Raw genomic sequence first — 22,048 nt, 5'->3', positions numbered from 1 at the left:
TTTTTTCAATCTACTTATATTGATGATGAGAAACATGCAAGAATTGCCAAAGCAAATGCATCCTTTGAACATCAGCCTGGGAATGTGAAGAAGTATGTCCACCAAATTGAAAGCCTACAGAGCAATAGTCCTGCTCACTATGCTCTGTACATGCCAGGTGTGGATTGTATGCCATCATCATGATAAAAAACTCAACCATTTTCACTTGAACTGCGTTCAGAAGATTCTGAAGATCATAGAGGAAGATAAAATGCTAAACACTGAGGTGGTAACTTCAGCTGACTTATCACCCATCCACACCATAATGAGACAGGTACAACGGAGTTGGGAAGGTCATGCAGCCAGAATGCCTGATTCTTGTTTACCAAATTGAATCTTCTGTAGAGAATTCGAGTCTAGAGTGCACACATGTAAATCTGGTTTAGCTCAGTGGGCTGAACAGCTGGCTTGTAATGCAGAACAAGGCAGTAGCGTGGGTTCAATTCCCGTACTGGCCTCCCCGAACAGGCGCCAGACTGTGACGACTGGGGGATTTTCACAGTAACTTCACTGAAGCCTACTTGTGACAATAAGCGATTATTATTATTATTATTATTATTAATAATCCAAAGGAAGCAAAATCAAAGATGCTTCCCTTGAGAATTTCGATATTGGGTTTGAGACCAGTGAGAAGCTCGTCCAGGCTTCCTGGCACAAACACATAAAAAATGGTGTAGCCTCCTTCGAAAATTAAATGTATATCAGAGGGAAAAAGCAAGCAGAAGAAATCCTGAGCCAGGAACTCATCCAGAACTCAGTAGACTGTGGTGCCCTGTTTTATTTTCAGCAGAACCTTTTGTCCACAAATTGGCCTTAGTTACATTCCCACTGGAACCTAACCAAATACCCCAGATGATAAACAAGGTCACCCTCACCTTGAAAACAATCAAGAAAGCCCATCTATGGAGAATACAAAAGCACAGTCATTTCTAACCAAAATACTTCGAATGAAAAACCATTGTTAACTTGCCTGGGGATGAAGTAGCCAGGACCTTCAATGGTTTCACGCCCTCTGCCACCCAATTCAGGTATGCTTGTTCGAAAATGATGCCCGTTACCCTTGGTCTTGGCCGTAGCTGATGTGTCAAAATATCCAATGCATTTTCAAATAATTGTCGTTCAAAGGCTACTGCTGGTTTGTCACCTGGGAGACAAAACATTTTAAAACAAGATATACACAAAAGCATTGAGGCAAATTTTCCTATTAAGTCAAAAAATTGCTGCTGAACATAGAGAGATTTTTCCATCCATTCTGCCCCCAGACAGGTAGGCACAACCCATGCGTCGCACAGAGGACCCATAGCACACCGCAGCTTAGGACCCATAGCACACCGCAGCTTAGGACCCATAGCACACCGCAGCTTAGGACCCATAGCACACCGCAGCTTAGGACCCATAGCACACCGCAGCTTAGGAACCATAGCACACCGCAGCTTAGGAACCATAGCACACCGCAGCTTAGGACCCATAGCACACCGCAGCTTAGGACCCATAGCACACCGCAGCTTAGGACCCATAGCACACCGCAGCTTAGGACCCATAGCACACCGCAGCTTAGGACCCATAGCACATCGCAGCTTAGGACCCATAGCACACCGTAGCTTAGGACCCATAGCACACCGCAGCTTAGGAACCATAGCACACCGCAGCTTAGGAACCATAGCACACCGCATCTTAGGAACCATAGCACACGGCAGCTTAGGACCCATAGCACACCGCAGCTTAGGACCCATAGCACACCGCAGCTTAGGACCCATAGCACACCGCAGCTTAGGACCCATAGCACATCGCAGCTTAGGACCCATAGCACATCGCAGCTTATGACCCATAGCACATCGCAGCTTGTGACCCATAGCACATCGCAGCTTAGGACCTGTCATGATATTCAAACACACACATCATGATGGACACACTAACAGGCAAATCAGAGTACACAACACCACAACCAATCACAGACAAGAACACCAACCACATAAAAAGCACGAGCACGACACCTGGTGGTCAGTAGGTCTGGGGAGAAGGGAACAAGAAAGAGCTGTTAAAACACCACAAGCAGGGAGCCCCCCACGTGCAGGGTGCAAAGACCAAACTGTAAATAGTAAGTTTAAATAAAGAAGCGTTGTACCATATGCAACTGTGTTGGCTCATCTGTGTGTCAGAACACCCAACACCACATGGTACAGGAGTGGATCGATACCTGCCTACTAACCTGCCATTCTGGACATGGACCACACCGGCAAACCGCAGCCGATGCAAGTCACGGGGAACCTAGGCACCAACTGGAAGCTCTACAGGCAGCGGTTTGACCTGTGCATCCGTGCCACCGAAAAACAGAATGTCTCGGATGACTCGAAGATTGCAATGCTCCTCTTCTACGCAGGCCCGCACGCAACCGATGTCTTTAACTCACTGGTGTTCGAAGAAGGCGAAAACCAGGCCAAATATGACACGGTCATCCTCAAACTGGACCAGCACTTTCAAGTTGAAGTAAATGAAAGTTTTGAAAGATACATCTTTCAGCAACGCCTGCAAGGTAAGGAGGAGCTTTTTCAACCCTTTTTGACGCACCTCCGGATTCTAGCGCAGTCCTGCGGTTACGGCACCACTACAGAGTCCATGATCAGGGACCAGATTGTTTTTGGCGTTGCCTCTAGTGGCCTACGCCAGCAGCTTCTTAAAATGAAAAGCCTCACCTTAGCGTCTGCTGTGGAAGCCTGTGTCCTCCATGAAAATGCTACCTGCCGTTTTGCCCGATTTCAGGCGTCCGAGTTGGCACGGAGGGGGTCCCCAGCCGTCGAATCGGCAAGCCAGGCCGCCCACGACGTTGACCGCATCCAGGCCGTCGAGTACTTCCCGACCCACGGCCCGGACGACAGCGGCCGCTTCCCGCGCTTTTCGCGGTCTCCCGCGCAGGTGTGCGCCAAAAATAACGGCCACAACGAGGGACGCACTGCGCAGGCGCGCCCACCGCAAGATCGCACTGCGCATGCGCAGTGGCGCAACGAACGCAGTGACGTCATGACGTGCAGCAATTGTGGAGGTCTACACTTAAAAGGGCAATGTCCTGCAAAAAACCGACAGTGCCACAGATGTGGCACGATGGGCCACTACGCAGCCCGCTGTCGTGCGGCTCAACCCATGGATCCGGCGCATCCTCGACAACCTCGCAGACGAGTCAGGACCGTCCAGCCCACGCATCAAGACTTCCAGTTAAGTGATGCAGATGACCAGGATGCCTTCCGAGTTGCCGTCATTGATGTCAACAAGGTCAATGCCATCAATCCAGCCGATGAGTGGTGTGCCACCCTGACGGTCAACCCGAATTCGTCGCAAGCCCATTAGACTGGACTTATAATACAGTTCATATGTTGAACAAGTTGCACAATTTTACATGATAACCTGTTGTTGTTTATCGTTCCAGATGTCGTCTGACTGGACAACTGTTCAAGTTTTTTTTTCTTCTTCTCTCGTTCGCATTTCTGTTATGTTATGGTACAACTTGATTCATGTGACGCACCCGACATCGCCCCATGTACATAGTTCCGTCATATGCACATGCTGCACACGACACACACACACACACACACTCTTAGATGCACCCACGTCACGATCATATTTATTACCACGTAGGCACATATCTTTGTAAAAAGGGGGGATGTCATGATATTCAAACACACACATCATGATGGACACACTAACAGGCAAATCAGAGTACACAACACCACAACCAATCACAGACAAGAACACCAACCACATAAAAAGCACGAGCACGACACCTGGTGGTCAGTAGGTCTGGGGAGAAGGGAACAAGAAAGAGCTGTTAAAACACCACAAGCAGGGAGCCCCCCACGTGCAGAGTGCAAAGACCAAACTGTAAATAGTAAGTTTAAATAAAGAAGCGTTGTACCATATGCAACTGTGTTGGCTCATCTGTGTGTCAGAACACCCAACACCACAGGACCCATAGCACATTGCAGCTTAGGTCACCCCTCTCGCCCAGCCTCATCTGCAGTCTCTGCCCTCATGCATGCCACCAGGCATGCCATACAGTCAGTGGCATGCAGTGCCCCCCCTCAGAATGAGGTAGCACCCTGCTGGCGGGGCAGCATGTGGCCCACCCAAGAAAGGAACCCACGATAGACCCCACAGAAGGGTGCAGGGCAGGGGTCGCAGAGTGCAACGCTGGCAAGGATGGGTGATAGCGAAGGAGGCCCACTGGTGACAGGCACCGATGGGTCCAAGGGTGCGATGCGAAGGGAAGAGTGTCAGGCGGAATAATGACGGGGGAGGACTAAGATTGGGAGGTGGAGGGGGACAATGCAGGGGCAGATTTGGACCTGTTTGGACATGGGAATAATCACCACAGTAACATGTCTGCCCATTACCCCTGCAGAAAATGGATTTTGGTGTACAGCCACAGCCTGGTGGATGCACTGAGGCTGCATGAGCAGGAGGTCGTTGCAGAACAGGTGCCCGCCACAGAGAAGCACGGGCCAGTCACTGAGGATGGAGAGATGACTGCCCCACAGGCCGAGGAAGAGGTGGGATGGAGGCATCGCATCAGGCCTCATGTACACTGCAGCGCCTGTCGTATGAGAACCTGCCAGACTGGGCGAGTTGCCGATGACTACAGTTGAGCAAAGAGACTGTGCGACATCTGTGCCGAATCATGGAGCATCTGGAACTGTGGGTATTTGGGGAAGGACACCTGCTGCCAGTAGCTGTCAAGGTGACGGTCGCCATGAAACCTTTTGCCATGCGTTCCTTCCAGGAGCCAAGTGGGGATCTGTTCATAATCTCCCAGACCACGGTGCACAGACGCATCCGTGCCATAACGGATGCCCTGTATGCCTAGGCAGCGCAATACATAACCTTCACCATTCAGCGAACCCAGCAGGTTACCTGGGCAGCGGAATTCGGCACCTTCACCGGCATGCCCCAGGTCCAGGAGGAGATCGGCAGGCATCAGTGGGTGCCCTTCATCAGTCGGAAAGGATTCCACTCCTTCAATATGCAGTTGGTGTGTGACCATCGGCTGCACATTGTGCATGTTTGCGCCCTGTGTCCAGGCAGTGTGCACACCGCCTTTGTCCTGGCGTACTCGGCGGTTCACAACATCTTCGAGGTGCTCTCTTGGATAAGGTGTTGGCTCCTGGGCTGATGGTCATGGCTGATGAAGTCTATCCGGAGGCCTCGGACTGCCGCAGAAAACCGCTTATAATGACGCCCGTGACTAGGGGTGTCATCGAGTGGTGCATTGGCATTCTGAGGCACGGTTCAGATGCCTGGATTGCTCTGGTGGGACCTTCCAGTAGAGCCTTGGGAGGTGGCCCCCGCATTGAGGTGGCCTGCGCCGTCCACAACGTCGCACTGCAAAGGGCCAACATGCTGGAGGAGGAGGTGAAGGAGCGGCATGCCTTGTCCGATGAGGGCCAGGATGGACAGGACATGGAGCCCAGCCAGGCACAGGAGGCTGCATGATGTGTGCATGAGGGGCAATCGACTGGAGGGCCTAGCCACTGGCAGCTCGACCATCCCATCCATAAGACCATAAGACCATCCTACACACAAACCCCACCCCTTCGCTGCCCACTCCACCCGCTGCTTGCACCCCATCCCTCCCACCCCAGCACCCCCATGCCCCCTCTGGGGTTCCCACCTGCTACACCGTAGGATGTTGGCCGTGGGTTGGCAGCATCAGCGGGTCTGATCCATGGGGCAAACAATGATGATGACCTACTCCATGATTACCTCTGGTGCTCTGCATCGTTTGACAACGTCTGTCTCCCCCATTGGTGCCATATACCACTGTCCGGCCGTGTGATCCCGGCATGCTTGCCAGCCATTCCATCACACGGGCCCACCATCATTCTGGCAGAGGGGGGATGGCAGTGAGGTTGGGGGGTTGAGGTTACGAGCGCTGACCGGTTAGCCCTACCACTCCACAGGCGGCCACCAGGGGTACCTTGGCCCGTGCCGTCTTCCAACACCCGAACCCCACATTACCGGCCCCATCAGCTCCTCCTCCCTCAGGGTGACCAATGGCCCCGGTTTACTCCTCAGGACAAGGGCATGGAAGGAGAAAGCTCTGGGGACTCTGCCATCACCCAGCGCTGCCAGTCCTGGTTGCCCACTCTCATCTTGATCAGAATTTCCATGCTCATGATCATGAATCTCAGGGACTGTACAATGCCACTCCAGGGCCGGGTCACATCCCTCTAGGACTGGCTCAGATCAGCCAGCACCAGGACAATGTTCACGATGCCTACAGCCATGGCCCATTGTGATTAGGCCACACTCTGGAGCGCCGCAGCAATATCCATGTGGCATTTCCACATGGCTGCCAGGTCCTGTGTCTCAGCCACTGCCCGCACACAGTGGCCCAGGCCTTGGACAACTTGACTCATGGTCGAAACCTTCGCATCCAAGGCTTCCACTGCGTAAGCCGCCTGTTCAGTGTTGGCCTGGGTGGCATGCATGGTTGGCACTTCCTGCACCTCCAGGAGGTTGGAGTCCTCCAATTGCACCTGCAGACACTGGAAGGTTGCTGACAGTCCCTCATGTAGACCCCGGCTCTGCACATGCATCTCCAACATTGATGGGACCACCCTTTCCAGAAGTGCTGGACCTGTCTGGACGGCAGCTCGTCTTTGGTGTCTGGCCGCACCCCAACTGACTGCCCCCTCGGGGGTTCCTGCCTCCACCTTATGTACCACTGCATGTGATGCGACCAGATAGTGCCCCAGGAGCCTCTTCACTCCAGTGTCCAAACAAGGTGAGTGTGTCTGGGATGGTGGATGACAGCAGTGATGAGAAGTGGATGTCGTCCCAGGATATGTGCTCAGGGGTGTTACGGATTGTGCCAGGGACATGGGACCCCAGACATTCCCATCTCATTACCATGTCACTGGAAGGTCACGGGGTTGGGGCTGGGGTCAGGAGACACCAGCCGATCCCTCATCTGGTGGTGACCCTGCAAGACACAAGACAAGACACATGCTTAGATCACAGCAGGCATGATGTGGGGATGAGGGTTAGGGGATGATGGGGAGGGGGCACCCACGTGCCACAGGGGCATCGTCTCACATTGGACGCTCACTTGGTTGGCCCATGCAGATGTCCGACTCTATGGCTGCCTGCTCTCCCACCTGCCAACCAGGTCCAACGCCCTCTGCTCCGTGGCGGTGAGGGTACCACAGGTTTGGCGGGCCACCTCCAGTCTTTCCCCTCTTTGAGGTTGTGGGCCGCTTTCTCCTGGGGGACAGATAATGTAAAGTGTGAGGCTCTCGAATGCAAGCAGCGTAGGTGGTCCTCCATGGCGTGTGGATGAATGGGACAGGTGTGGTGCAAGGGGCATAGAGGTGGTGACTCACCCGGGCTCCCTGAGGAGATTGTGCAGGTTTTCCCGGCACTGCTGTCCGGTCTTGACGGTGGGGCCTTTGGCGCTCACAGCCTCTGCCACCTGCACCAAACCCGGTTGACGTTGGCAGGTGGCAACCACTTTCACACCTCCGGGAACAGGGTGTCCTGCCTCTCCTTCATGCCATCCAGCAATATATCCAGCTTTGCATCTGCAAATCTCTGGGGTGGCATCTTCTTGGCTGGAATGAGAGTGTGTCGGGAGTGGAGTGCTTGTGTGCAGCTCCAGCTTGTCAGGCACACCAGTTTCAATCCCGACAGCAATGAATCCAATGCCAGTGTGAGTTGGAATTGCATTAGTTCTACGTGGCGCAAATGCTGGCCCATTAGCATGTCCTGAATTTCTCCGGGACTAGCGCTGCCATCGGGATTGTGGAACTGCCCTCATTCAGTCCCAGCATCGGCATTTAGTCTCTCAAACAGAGAATCCAGCCCAGTTTTGTTTCTTTCATTCATGTAATTTGGGTGTTGCTGGCTGGGCCAATATTTATTGTTCATCCTTGACGGCATTTAAGAGTCAACCACATTGCTGTGGGTCTAGAGTCACATGTAGGCCAGACCAGGTAAGGATGGCAGATTTCTTTCCCGAAACGGGAATTAGTTAACGAGGTGGACTTTTACGACACCCAGCAGTGGTTTCATGGTCATCATTCGACTTTTAATTATTAACTTTTATGGAAATTAAATGTCACCATCTACCACAGTGGGATTTGAACCCAGGTCCCCAGAACATTGCCCTGGGTCCCTAATTACTAGTCCAGTGACAATACTAGTATGACACTGCCTTCCTTTTGGATTTAGTTTGTTGCTTTCTTCTCTGTTGCCTTACTGCAAGCCAATGTAATTCCTGCAAATTTTCACCAACATTTAGTATACATTTTTCTAATAAAATGTGCTTCAGCTACATATCACCATTATTATCAATGTTTCTGACAATTGGAAAATGCCTCTGGTCGGCCTCTTTATATTAATTTCAACATTTATTTTTGAAACACAAAATGCTGTCAAATCTTAAGTGGTATTTTTTTACTTAAGGATTGCAAACAACAAAAGACATTTATCTTTCATTGGAGTCTGGCTCAAAACAAAAAAGCACATCTACTGTAATTAATCTGATCACCGAGCAGAGAGAAAACAGCAATGCTTCTTAATCAAAGTGAGTATCCTTTACATTATACAAGCATATTTCTCCTGTACTGAAACATCAATAAAACTCTGGAGATGCAATATGAATTTCCTGCAAAAACGACCATCATAAAATAGTTATGATAGGCTGGAGCTATCGCTCATTGCTCCCAAGCACGGAACTCTAACTTGGGTCAGGAAGATTCAAGTTCCTTTATCATTACGACACCAACAAATGATTTACCAATGTGACAGGCAGCATAAATTACAGAAGCCGTTTTATGTTGTCTGTAATCTATTCATCTGTTTATCTTTTTCTATGATGCTACCATATTTATTGAGGCTTCTGTCAGTTTGTTACATATTAAACAGCAAGACAACCATGGTAAATATTGTCTATGGCAAACAAAACTCCTTTTAAAAATTAAAACTCAATTAAATCACTGATGCTTTTGAAAATGACACAGTTGGATCCAGAACCACTTAATCATAAAGCTAGAAAGCTTAAAACACTTGATTATAAATGGCAAAATTATGCCTGCAATCTAATGAAAGGATGGTGTTCAGAAACTTGCAGTGACGAATGGAACAATCACATATTGAGAACTATTGGCATTTATGGAGCATCTTTAACATAGGAAAATATCACAAAAGATATAATCAAAAAATGGAGGGCAAGCGTTCAGAGTCATAGAGGGTTACTGCATGGAAACAGGTCTTTCGACCCAACTTGACCATGTTGCTAGTTTTTACGAGTAAGCTAGTCCCAATTGCCTGCAATTGGCCCATATCCCTCTGTACCCAGCTTTCCCATACAACTGTCTCAATGCTTTTTAAAAGACAAAATTATACCTGCCTCTACTACTGCCTCAGGCAGCTCATTCCAGGCACTCAGCACCCTCTGTGTGAAAAAATTGCCCCACTGGACCTTTTTGTATCTCTCCCCTCTTACCTTATGCCCTCTATTTTAGACTCCACTACCTTTGGGAAAAGATATTGACTGCCTACCTTATCTATGCCCCTCATTATCTTATAGACCTCTAAGATCACACCTAAGCCTCCTACACCCCATGAAAAAAAATCTGAGTCTATCTAGCCTCTCCTTGTAACTCAAACACATAATTTAAACAGGCAGTCAAAATAAGGTCCGTCTCTGAACTCCAAGGACCTTACTGGTTTCCTGCCATGACCCAAGTTTAACCTACCCTTTTGAGATTAATGGGAGTCACTGAATTAGCAGGGCCATTTAAATATGTAGTCTGGAACAAATTATATCACCAGGATCTAACCTCTAATTTGACTGGAGACCTGCTGTGAGTGACTTCTTCCCTGTCAGATCTAACTTTTGGTGAGCTGGGCCATGGTCAAGAGGAGTGCAGCAGGTAAGTTTGACATATTGTGATGAATGCAGAAATTGTAAAATATATTTTCTATTTGTGGCAGTAATGTTGTTAAAAGCCTGAGTTAAGGTATATATTTGTTGTCGTGATATTTTTAAAGAATCTAAGTTAAGGAACCCAGACTGTGTGTCTGGTGTCTGTTAAAGCTGTAATTAAAATGCCATAAAATAAGAGGCCATGATTCATTCCAATCACCTCCTTGGTTACAGATAAAGGGCTAATGGGATCTGGGGCGAGATTCTCCGACCCCCCGCTGGGTCGGAGAATCGCCGGGGGCTGGCGTGAATCCCGCCCCCGCCGGTTGCCGAATTCTCCGGCATCGGATATTCGGCGGGGGCGGGAATCGCGCCGCGCCGGTTGGCGGGCCCCCCCCCGCGCGATTCTCCGGCCTGGGTGGGCTGAAGTCCCGCCGCTAAAATGCCTGTCCCACCGGCGTAGAATTAAACCACCTACCTTACCGGTGGTACAAGGCGGCGCGGGCGGGCTCCGGGGTCCTGGGGGGGGGCGCGGGGCAATCGCGCCCCCACAGTGGCCTGGCCCGCGATCGGGGCCCACCGATCCGAGGGTGGGCCTGTGCCGTGGGGGCACTCTTTCCCTTCCGCCTTCGCCACGGTCTCCACCATGGCGGAGGCGGAAGAGATTCCCTCCACTGCGCATGCGCGGGAATGCTGTCAGTGGCCGCTGACGCTCCCGCGCATGCGCCGCCCGGAGGTGTCATTTCCGCGCCAGCTGGCGGGGCACCAAAGGCCTTTTCCGTCAGCTGACGGGACAGAAATTCATCCGGCATGGGCCTAGCCCCTTAAGGTTGGGGCTCGGCCCCCCCAAGATGCGGAGCATTCCGCACCTTTGGGGCGGCGCGATGCCTGACTGATTTGCGCCATTTTGGGCGCCAGTCGGCGGACATCGCGCCGAGACCGGAGAATTTCGCCCATTGTTCTGATTGCTGGAGATTCCCTGGAGAGTATATAATTTATGAGGGATTGTATTTTGTCCGAGCTATGTAGGTCATGTGACATCTTCATGGGATACAGATTATGTAATTACATGGGAGGAACCAGGTCTGGCTGTAGTTTTGCAGTTTGCCATAGGATTTGAGTCTGACAAAACAGTAGGATTTTAAATTGAGCAGCAGTTTTGCTACTAGGTTGAATAGAAGTGTATTGGTTCTGTTCTTGAAAGGATCTCTCTCTCCAAAAGTCTCTACTCAACTAAGAAAGTAACCTGTTTGTTAACTTTATTAATAAGTGGCATTTCAGCTGTATTGAGTTGCTTAATTAGAGTTAGTAGCAGGTATAGATAATTTCAAGTTTTTTCTTGTGTTTAAGAACTGTTAAACTGATAATTGTAACGCTATATATTTGATGTTAATGTGGTTAATTCTGTGTTTAAAGTAAAGTTTGTTTTAACAAAAAGATACTTATTGGTCAAAGTCATTACTCTTGGGGTGAAATATCCTTTCCTCACAGTTTTACAAATGAATAAAGAAATTGTTTAGGTTATCTCCGGGTGCTCCAATTTCCTCCCACAGTCCAAAGATGTGCATGTTAGGTGGATTGGCCACGATAAATTGCCCTTAGTGCCCAAAAAGGTTAGGTGGGATTATGGGGATGGGGTGGAGGTGTGGGCTTAAGTGGGGTGCTCTTTCCAAGGGCCGGTGCAGACTCGGTGGGCCGAATGCCTCCTTCTGTACTGTAAATTCTACGATTCTATGATTTCCTGTCCAGTGTCCTAACAAATGTTGGGGTCTGATCAGGTATCCTAACAATATAACATTTCAAGTTTCCTCGTGTGCCAAGTGGAGAAGGAGCATTCCTCTGGGTCTCACAAATGGGGCTCCCTCCTGCCTTAATCAACGTGCAGAACCTCCTTCACTGCCTCCCCCACCACCTCCTCCATGTCCTCTTTCTCATAGCAACTGAATATTCACTTATCAGCAAAGTGTTCTTCAAGGGAACATATAAATATTTTCCTACATGTTTGCACACTAACCTTGACAGTCTTGTGTAGCTGTGCACTGTCAATTAGAATCATGCTGCTCCTCCACTCACTTTCTTTCATTTAGAGAATCCCTTTGATCCCAAAGCACCTCTGTAACCACAAGACCTTTAAAATACTATCTTTTATTGGGGATATTAAGCGGTTTTCATTTGTGCCTCCAGCAGAAGAGCAGCAGACTCCTTAAGAGCTGTTGATGCTGAAAATTCCATCTGATGTACAGATGTACCCAGTTTGTCTTCACTACATATTGGGAGTGCTGAAAAATCTCCCAACAAGCTGACCTCATTTTGTCCCACATGTGCAACGGCATTGAATTATCAGATCCCATAATGTAAGTGCATTAAATTATTTTGTCTACTATCTAAACAAAAGTGCCAACTAATTCATTTCATTTTAATGGTTTCTCGCTTTTGATGATATACCGATCAGAAGAGCGCCAAAGAAATGCAAATATTGTACAGGCAATTACTATCCATAAGTCTGATGTGCAGTGAACAAAAAGAAGCTTGAAGCCTTGCTATCTGAGATTAGTTCAAACTGGGTCCTAAGACGCAAAGATGCAAAATCTAAAGAAAATCCTATGGGCCAAAAAGAAATGTTTCCCCGACAAATGGTTCTATTAATGCAGATACAGTTCGGAAACTAAGAATGAATTGTAAACAGCAGCAAAAAATCCTCAAAAGATACAAAATGAGAACAGATATACTTCTTGCAATTAGAAAAGGAAAACAGGAGCAATATTTTAATCAGCAATTTCCAGGACCATTTATTTTTAGCTATTTTAATAGTGAGTCTGTGAACTCCAAGGAATTGAGTACTTTGATGTAGAACAGCACAAATTCCTTCCTGAAAACAGCAGACGCAAGCTGATAGTACAGCTTCCTGAAGGACTCAATTCAATTACATTAAATCGTTCTTTGGGCTCTGAAATTATACAATCATAGAATGATGCAGCACAGAAGGAAGTCATTCAGCCCTTCATGCCTGTCCCAGCTCAATAGCGGAGCTCTCCATTTAATCTCATTTTCTTGTTCCTTACCCATAGTCCTGTTTTCTTTTACCCTTCAAGCATTTATCTAGTCCTCTTCTGAATGTTACTATTGAATATGGGTCTGTCATGGTTTCAGGCAGTGCATTCCAGATTACAACAACTCGCTGTGTAAAAGAATGATTACTCATATTACCATTGGTTCATTAATCAATCCACTTAAATCTGTGACCTCTGATTGCCACCCCTGCAGCTATTGGACACTGTCCCTCTTTATTTGTTCCATCAAAAACATTCATGATTTTGGGCACATCTATCACGTCTCCTCTTATCTTTTTTTGCTCGAAGGGAAAACCCCCCCAGCTTCTCTGGTCTCTCCAAAGAATTGAATTTCCTCATGCTGATCAAAGCTGGTAAATCTCTTCTTCACCTTCTCCAAGGTCTTGTCAGCTTTCCTAAAGTGCGATACGCAAAATAAAATATAACACTCCAACTATGGCCGAACTAGTGTTTTGTAAATGTTTTAAGATAATCCTTTTCTACGCTATCCCGCTATGGTATTAATAAATCTAAGGTTTGGCTTTTATAAAAACACAGCTTTTTCAACTTGACCTGCTATCTTCAAAGACCTATGCAGCTATAACCCCCAAGTCTCTGTTACCGCACACCCTTTAAAATGGTGCCATTTAGGTCATATTGCCTCTCCTCATTCTTTCTACTAAAATTTACCCCTTTACATTTCTTTGGTGTTATGTTTAATCAGCTTATTTCATCATCCTGTCCTCCTAAAATCTATTATCCTCCTCGTTGTTTACTACTTTTCCAAGTTTTATATCATCTGTACACTTTGAAATTATGCCCTGAGTACCCAAGTCCAGGCCAAGAACAGTACTCTCAATATCAATCTCTGGGAAACATCATTTTAATATCTTTGTCCAGACTGGAAAAAAACAACCATCACCACGACTCTCTGCTTTCAGTCCCTGAGCCAATTTTGATCCATGCAGCCACTTCCCTTTAATTCCATGGACTTTAGTTTTGCTATCAAGTCTCTGATGTGGGACATTTTACAAATGCCTTTTGAAAGTTCACATGCGCCACATTAACCGTATTGCCCTCTATCCTTTCCATTGCTTCATCAAACAACCTAATCAAGTTAGTCAAGCATAATTTGCCTTTAACAAATCCCTGCTGGCTTTCATTAGCCAAACTTTGTCAAATGCCAAATTATTTTGTCTTGGATTTTCTCTCAAAAAGATTCACCACCACTGACATTATAGGCAGACTGCCCTGTAATTGGTAGGTTTATCACTCTCTTTTTCTACACTGGTGTGTAACATTTGCAATCTTCTTGGCAACACCACCATATCTAAGATGGATGGGAACATTGAAGTTAGACCCACTCTAGTTCCCACCCTTACTTCCCTCAGTAACTTACGAGGCATCTCATCTGGATTCATTCACTTTTCTACTTTGAGGAATTGTGGTGAGCCACATATGGCTGTTGTATATATTATTGTATTTACTCAATTTACTGTTGTGGTGTTGATGTTGTTGTTGGCTCCGCCTGTGGCTCCGCCCCTCTGAGACGGTATATAACCCATCGATCCGGGACAGCCTCTCAGTGCGGGAGGAGCTACTGGTGGGCACATTCTAGATGATTAAAACCACAGTTCTTGTTAACTACCGTTTCGACTGGATTGATTGGTATCAATTTAATCAGCTAGATTTTTTTACGATGGAAGCCGTTTTAAAACCAGAACGCATCGAACTTGACCCGCAGGCACCGGAGGTTACGGCAATATTTGAGCATTGGCTCAATTGCTTTGAGTCCTACCTCAGTTCCTTCGTCGCCGAGGTCTCCCCGGAAATTAAACAGCGTCTCCTCAACGCCCGGGTGAGCTACAGGATTTTCCAACTCATCAGAGACGCGGCCTCATACACGGAGGCAATGGAGCTGCTCAAACGACAGTTCGTGAGGCCGGTGAACGAGGTACTCGCTCAACACCTCCTGACCACGTGGCGTCAGTGCCAGGGTGAGTCACTGGCTGAATATCTGCGTGAACTGAGAGTATTAGTCCGCAGTTGTAACTGCAGGACGGTCACAGCGGTCGAGCACGCAGAGCTGATGGTCCGCGACACCTATGTGGCAGGTGTCCGGTCCAGCTACATCCGGCAGTGGCTTCTAGAAAAGGTGGCCCTCGACCTCAAGGAGACTGTGAAGAGGTAGCCAGCTTCACAGTCTCCTCGAGGTCGAGGGCCACCTTTTCTAGAAGCCACTGCCGGATGTAGCTGGACCGGACACCTGCCACATAGGTGTCGCGGACCATTAGCTCTGCGTGCTCGACCGCTGTGACCGTTCTGCAGTTACAACTGCGGACTAATACTTCCAGAGCCTGAATGCCTTCCCATCCGATCTCGCGGCATCCTCGGGGATGTTGGAGACGCAGCCATCATCCGACCCAGGAGTGCCTCATTCCTGCGCCGCGCGGCAGCCGTCCAGCTCTGGAGGACCATGCTGTTACTTCTGCGGTCAGGGCCAGCACCCCAGGCGTTGCCCGGCTCGCAACTCCACGTGTAACAAATGTGGCAAGAAGGGGCACCAAGCTAAGGTATGCCTAGCTGTGGTAGTCACCACTGTTGTATTATATTGTATATATGGGTATTACGGTAAGGTCCCTGTACTACAGGTACGGGGGTAGCTCCCTGCCTGCTGGCTCCGCCCAGGAGGCGGAGTATAAATGTGTGTACTCTCCGAACAGCAGCCATTTTGTAAGCTGCTGTAGGAGACCACACATCTCTGTGTAATAAAGCCTCGATTCCATTCTACTCTCGTCTCATTGGAATTGATAGTGCATCACTAGCTAAGCCTAAATATCAAAATCAAAACCAAAAGCCTGTCAAACCCGCAGCTTGGCATCGTGCCTGCCCGGAGCGCCCTCTGCTGACACGTCACACACACGTGTGACCCGTGGGGGCAGCCACCTTGGTCGCCGTTGTCAACTCCACCCACCGTGTGCCATCCATGGGGGCCGCCATTTTGTCCGACTTCATCGACGCCACCATTTTGCGACCAGCTCGACACTCATCACCATCAACTCAGCTCCATTCAACTTGACCAGTCCCGGCCTTGCCATCTTCAAAGCTCGATGATGGCCATCAGCCTCAATGGGCAGGAGACGTTCTGCCTCTTCGACTCCAGGAGCACGGATAGATTTGTCCACCTGCTAAGGCGCTGTTCCCTCCGGGTCCTCCACGTCTCTCAAATCATATCCCTAGCTTTCGGATCACACTCCGTGAAGATCCGGGGGGATTGCACCGCCAACCTGGCAATACAGGGCGTTGAATACGCCAATTTCAAACTCTACGTCCTCCCCCATCTCTGCGACCCTCTCCTACTGGGTTTAGACTTTCAGTGCAACCTCTGTAGTCTAACCCTGAAGTTCAGGGGACCCCTGCCCCCTCTCACCATCTGTAGCCCCGCGACCCTGAAGATTGCCCCTCCCTCGCTCTTCGCGAACCTCACCCCAGACTGGAAGACCGTCGTCACCCGGAGCAGACGGTACAGTGCTCATGACAAGGCCTTCATCAGGTCAGAGGTCCAGCGACTCCTGACGGAAGGGATCATTGAGGCCAGTAATAGCCCCTGGAGAGCACAAGTGGTCGTCGTCAGGACCGGGGAGAAACACCGGATGGTCATCGACTACAGTCAGACGATCAACCGCTACACGCAGCTCGATGCGTACACCCTCCAGCGCATATCTGACATGGTCAATCAGATTGCGCAGTATCGAGTCTTCTCTACGGTGGACTTGAAGTTTGCGTACCACCAGCTCCCTATCCGGCGTTGTTGAGGAGTACTCACGTTTTCCTTTCGCCATCCCATGCCCTGTCATGAGCTCTGCCACAGTTATCATGGCCTTGCGCAGCATCTTCACCCTGCTCGGTCTCCCCACTTATATTCACAGTGACCGGGGCTCCTCATTCATGAGCGATGAGCTGCATCAGTACCTGCTCAGTAAGGGCATCGTCTCGAGCAGGACTACCAGCTACAACCCCAGGGGAAACGGGCAGGTGGAGAGGGAGAATGCTACGGTCTGGAAGGCTGTCCTTCCGGCCCTACAGTCTAGAAGTCTCCCAGTCTCCCGCTGGCAGGAGGTCCTCCCTGACGCGCTCCACTCCATCCGGTCACTGTTGTGTACTGCCACTAACAAGACCCCTCACGACCGTCTATTTGTCTTTCCCAGGACATCGATCTCCGGGGTCTCGCTTCCTACCTGGCTCACGACTCCTGGGCCGGTACTCCTCTGGTAGCACGTGAGGAGCCTTAAGGCCGACCCCTTGGTCGAGAGGGTTCACCTCCTCCATGTGAACCCTCAGTACGCATACGTGACACACCGTGACGGGCGTCAGGGCACAGTCTCCCTCAGGGACCTGGCCCCCACGGGTACCCCTGCGCCCACCACCACCTCACCGCTTCCTTCTACCTCCCCATCTACCCCCATCAACTCATCTGGGGTACATTAGCACCGCCCCTGCGCCGTCACCCTGTCCAGCACCCTGTTGTGAGGACGACGTGCTCCCGGAGTCGAAGGTCTCGACGCCAGCGCCTACACTGCGACATTCACAGCGGATAATACACCCGCCTGTGAGACTGAACCTGTGAGTCCACTTCACCCCCGCCGGACTATTTTTTAACAGGGGGTGAATGTGGTGAGCCACGTATGGCTGTTGTATATATTATTGTATTTACTCACTGTTACTGTTGTTGTGTTGATGTTGTTGTTGGCTACACCTGTGGCTCCGCCCCTCTGAGAAGGTATATAACCCATCAATCCGGGACAGCCTCTCAGTGCGGGAGGAGCTACTGGTGGACACATTCTAGCTGATTAAAACCACAGTACTTGTTAACTACCGTTTCGACTGCTTGATTGGTATCAGGAAAACATATATATTATTCAAGTTTCAAATTCAGGCGGCTATTTCCGATTTCTAGTGCTGTGTAAATATTTGACTGAGATTGACCAAAATCTAACTACAACACTCAAGGTTTTACTGTGTCATGGTCGAGACGTGATGGAATATATACATATATATATTTATTCATCAAGTGGAATATTTTATGAAGTCATTTTTTTTCTGCGCCATTAAAAATGGAGAAATGTTGAACAAACACATTGTTCAGCCAGTCGCCTTGCCGCAATTTCAAGGTAGCAATGGCCTTGGCGATGAGGAGTCTCGACCAACTACCTCCACACAAAGGAAAACCTTCACAAGACATAATCTCCCATAATGATGCCAATGCTCAAAATGTTATCAGACCTAACACTCGGGTTCAACAATGGGAGAGGTAGTTAGTTAAACACCTAGAGTCCAGCCGTGGGAATATATACCCTGTATCCAACAGCGAGGAGATGTCACATGATCCCTCTCCCAAGCAGCACTGTGATAATAAACATTGGAACTTCACTCCGTCAGTTGCTGTTTGACCAACAAAGTGAACAAATCTCCAGACAAGAGCCTACGCTGTCAACCAAACAACTGGTGGCACCAGAAAGAACTCAGACCCTCATCAAACCTGCCAACTGCCGAAACCTCAGATCTCGTGCCTCCAAGCTGCCTCATTCTGCATGCCTTCTGCTGTGCGCCAGGGTCCCAGGTTTGATTCCCGGCTTGGGTCACTGTCTGTGTGGAGTCTGCACGTTCTCCCCGTGTCTGCGTGGGTTTCCTCCGGGTGCTCCGGTTCCTCCCACGTGTCCTGAAAGACATGCTGATAGGAAAGTTGGACATTCTGAATTCTCCCTAAGTGTACCCGAACAGGCGCCGGACTGTGGCGACTAAGGGCTTTTCACAGTAACTTCATTGCAGTGTTAATGTAAGCCTACTTGTGACAATAAAGATTAATTTAAAAAAAAATTTTTTTTAATTGTGCAAGTCTCCTTCCTGAAAGACAAAGCCTTCGAGAATCAGCCATCCTCCCCTCGAAAGGAACATTCCAGTTGACTCATGATTTCGGAATCTGGGCTCATTTAAAACCAATACTTGTATTTTTATTCTGGTTGATCCCTAAATCCTCTTCCTTTTTCCTCATTCCTCATTAATTGTGTGTGTAAAAAAGGGTGGACATTCATATTCATCATACCTTGAGTCTGCTGTGTAAGTTCTTAACAGTGGATTGGAACGCTCCAAATTTCAGGGTTGGGGAAAGTACGCCACTATTTATATAGAGGGAGATCAGAATTTAAACAGCACCTTATTAAAAAGAAAGAGTTGAGAAACCAGGTCAGTTTTAAATTGACCCGCCCACCGCCACCATCCTCCTCCCCGCCCGCCACCTGTGACAACTGAATTAATTCTGTTGTAACCCACACGGGACCCACGGAGTTGGGCCTATTTGGCTCCCTGTGTGGAGTACGAGCTTTCCGGCGAGGCCGGGGACAGCAGGGCAGGAAATTGGAGTATAAGCTTCTGTGTCTCTGCTTCTGTGAACTCAACAAATTATATGTAAGGGAAATCTGGAAATATCATTAAATCATAATCAAAGAATGATTACAGCACATTCGGAGGCTATTTGGCCAGTTATGTCTGTGCAGGCTCTCTGTAAGATCAACTCATCTAGTCCGACTCACTTACTTTTTCCCTGTAGCTGGCTATTTCTCTCTTCACTTAATTATCCAACTCTCTTTTGAAGTTCTCAATTGAATCTGTCTCAAACACACTCAGGTAATGCACCCCAGATCCTAACCACTCCCTGTGTAAAAAAGTATTTTTCTCATGTTGCCATTTCTCCTTTTGCTAATAGTTCCATAGTCCGTAGGTTGCTGGTCCATGTGGGGAGGGCACCTTCAGCCAGAAGGGGGTTTCTGTTGGAGCCGCTCCCCCGACCTTCCTGCCCAAGATTTAGGATTTCAAAAACCTCCACCCCCGATCTACCTGGCCCCTGCAAACCTAGAAAATTGAGGCTGGGCAGGAAATAGCCCTTACCTGGTCATTAGGTGGCTACTTAAAGGCCTTAATTTGCACAAGAGTAGGAGGCCCTGCCCACACCACCATAAAATTGCTTCTAGTTCGGAGCAGGCGAGATCCCGGAAGGTATCCTGTCCATTTCAGGCTCCACCTCCCACCTCAAATCCTGCCAGACTGGGGTGGGTTGGAGAGCGCAATATTCAGGTCCTGGTGTCAGTTGTGGTTCAGTAGTAGCAGCCTTGCCTCTGAGCCAATAGGTTGTGGGTTCAAGTCACAGGACACAAGCATAGGCTGACATTCAAATGTAGTACTGAGGAAATTCTACTCCCTCAGATGGACCGCCTTTTGGAGGAGATGTTAAAATAATTCCCTGTCTGCCTTCGCAGGTAAATCTAAAGATTCTGTGGCACTATTTCAACAAAGAGCAGGGGAATTATACCAGTATTTTGGCCAAGATTTACCTTTCGAGCAACGCAGACTTATTGAGAACCTACCAAGGATAACCCTCAGCGATGGACGGAATCTTTTCCACATGTTTCTAAACATCGCAGTTGCAATTGGTCTTCCCAGCCACTCAGAAAACAAGACTTGATGGTAAACAAACGGTGAAACTGCTGCTTCTTCGGTCAGCAGGACAACTATTTTCTTTGCTGTTGCAATCTTAGGAGCAGTGATCCGCAGGAATTCTTTCATGGATTGGTCTAAGTTGTCAAAAGTTAAAACCTGTAAAGTAAAGCATATTGGCAAATTATGAATGCTGTGTTTTGATGGTCAGGATATACAAACATGGAATACTATAATACAGAGGTTGATTATCCAGTGCAGGAAAATTTTAAACATATGGGTAAGTAATTAGTCAAAAGTCCACGAGGGATGATCGTAATTTCCTGCTGTTAAGAGAGAGGGAATTAGTTATATGACTTGAGAGGTGTCACTCTATTTCAAGTGTGGGGCAGCACAGTAGCACAAGTGTATAGCACTGTGGCTTCACAACGCCAGGGTCCCAGGTTCGATTCCCTGCTGGGTCACTGTCTGTGCGGAGTCTGCACGTTCTCCCAGTGTCTGCATGGGTTTACTCCGGGTGCTCCGGTTTCCTCCCACAGTCCAAAGACGTGCAAGTTAGGTGGATTGGCCATGCTAAATTGCCCTTAGTGTCCAAAAAGGGTTAGGAGGGGTTATTGGGTTACGGGGATAGGGTGGAAGTGAGGGCTTAAGTGGGTCAGTGCAGACTCGATGGGCCAAATTGACTCCTTCTGCACTGCATGCTCTATGTTCTAAGTCCATGGACTACCACAGCCAGTATGGGAATTGATGGCTGTTGCCATCATTTTGCACCATACCCTAACCATCTAGCCAACTGAGCTAACTGACTTTGAGTGCATGATTTTGCCAGCTTGGAAATTTGCCCATTCAGTCAGCTAAAACCAACCCATTTCAGTCATTTGTCTACTGCTGCCATTGACACTGGTTCTACAGTAGTGACTTAGCTTGTTGCTATTTCAAAGTTATCCACCTTCTGTCACAATTTTGAATATGATCCTAATGGTCTTCCAGCAAGCCGATTTGATCATCACAGGAAACGGATGCATGCTCACGTCTAGACCACTGGAGAACATACACAAATCAAAACAGAAAGTGCTGGAAAATCCCAGCAGAGATGGCAGCATCTGTGGAAAGAGAAACAGAGATAAAGGCCGCAGTTTTCCGGCCCTGCCGCAGTGAGTTCCATCGCTTCGGATACAATAAGCCATTCAAATGTCCATCGACTTCGGCAGAACTGGACGATTCCGTCAGTGGGAAGGTCCAGAAAACTCCGGCCAAAGTTTCAGCCTAATGACCAGCTTGTCACTCGTGGCATGGGAATAGAAGCACCTGGGCAGATTTGTTATGTTACAATGTGAGGCCTGTTGCTTTGGAGTGGACTGCACACTTTCAATAGTTTAATTGAGGAATCCTTTAATGGAATAACAAGTTTGATAAATACAGATTATGTAAGATGGTATACAGGTGTACTATTGGGAATACGTTGGCTTCATGCCATGGTCTTTTCTCTCTCTCTCTTTCTCTCTCACAAACATTCCCTCCCGCTCTCTCTCTCTCTCACTTCTCCATT

The 22,048-nt window shown here is 48.6% G+C and overlaps 1 protein-coding gene across 1 annotated transcript in view; it reads right to left on the bottom strand.

Moving 5' to 3' along the window:
• LOC140386014 (uncharacterized) overlaps positions 1-20,634 on the bottom strand; it is a 275,014-nt gene extending 254,380 nt beyond the window's left edge. Inside the window, exon 1 of the mRNA XM_072468629.1 lies at positions 20,430-20,634. Within this exon, the coding sequence (XP_072324730.1) occupies positions 20,430-20,628 (199 nt within the window). The 5' untranslated portion in view covers positions 20,629-20,634. The remainder of the gene's footprint in view (positions 1-20,429) is intronic.
• Positions 20,635-22,048: the final 1,414 nt, after the last annotated feature.

The sequence above is a fragment of the Scyliorhinus torazame genome, chromosome 11 (assembly GCF_047496885.1).
Source record: "Scyliorhinus torazame isolate Kashiwa2021f chromosome 11, sScyTor2.1, whole genome shotgun sequence".
NCBI classification, from domain to species: domain Eukaryota; kingdom Metazoa; phylum Chordata; class Chondrichthyes; order Carcharhiniformes; family Scyliorhinidae; genus Scyliorhinus; species Scyliorhinus torazame.
Note: the sequence above shows the minus strand (reverse complement) of the source record. Positions and strands in the feature narration are given on the sequence as shown.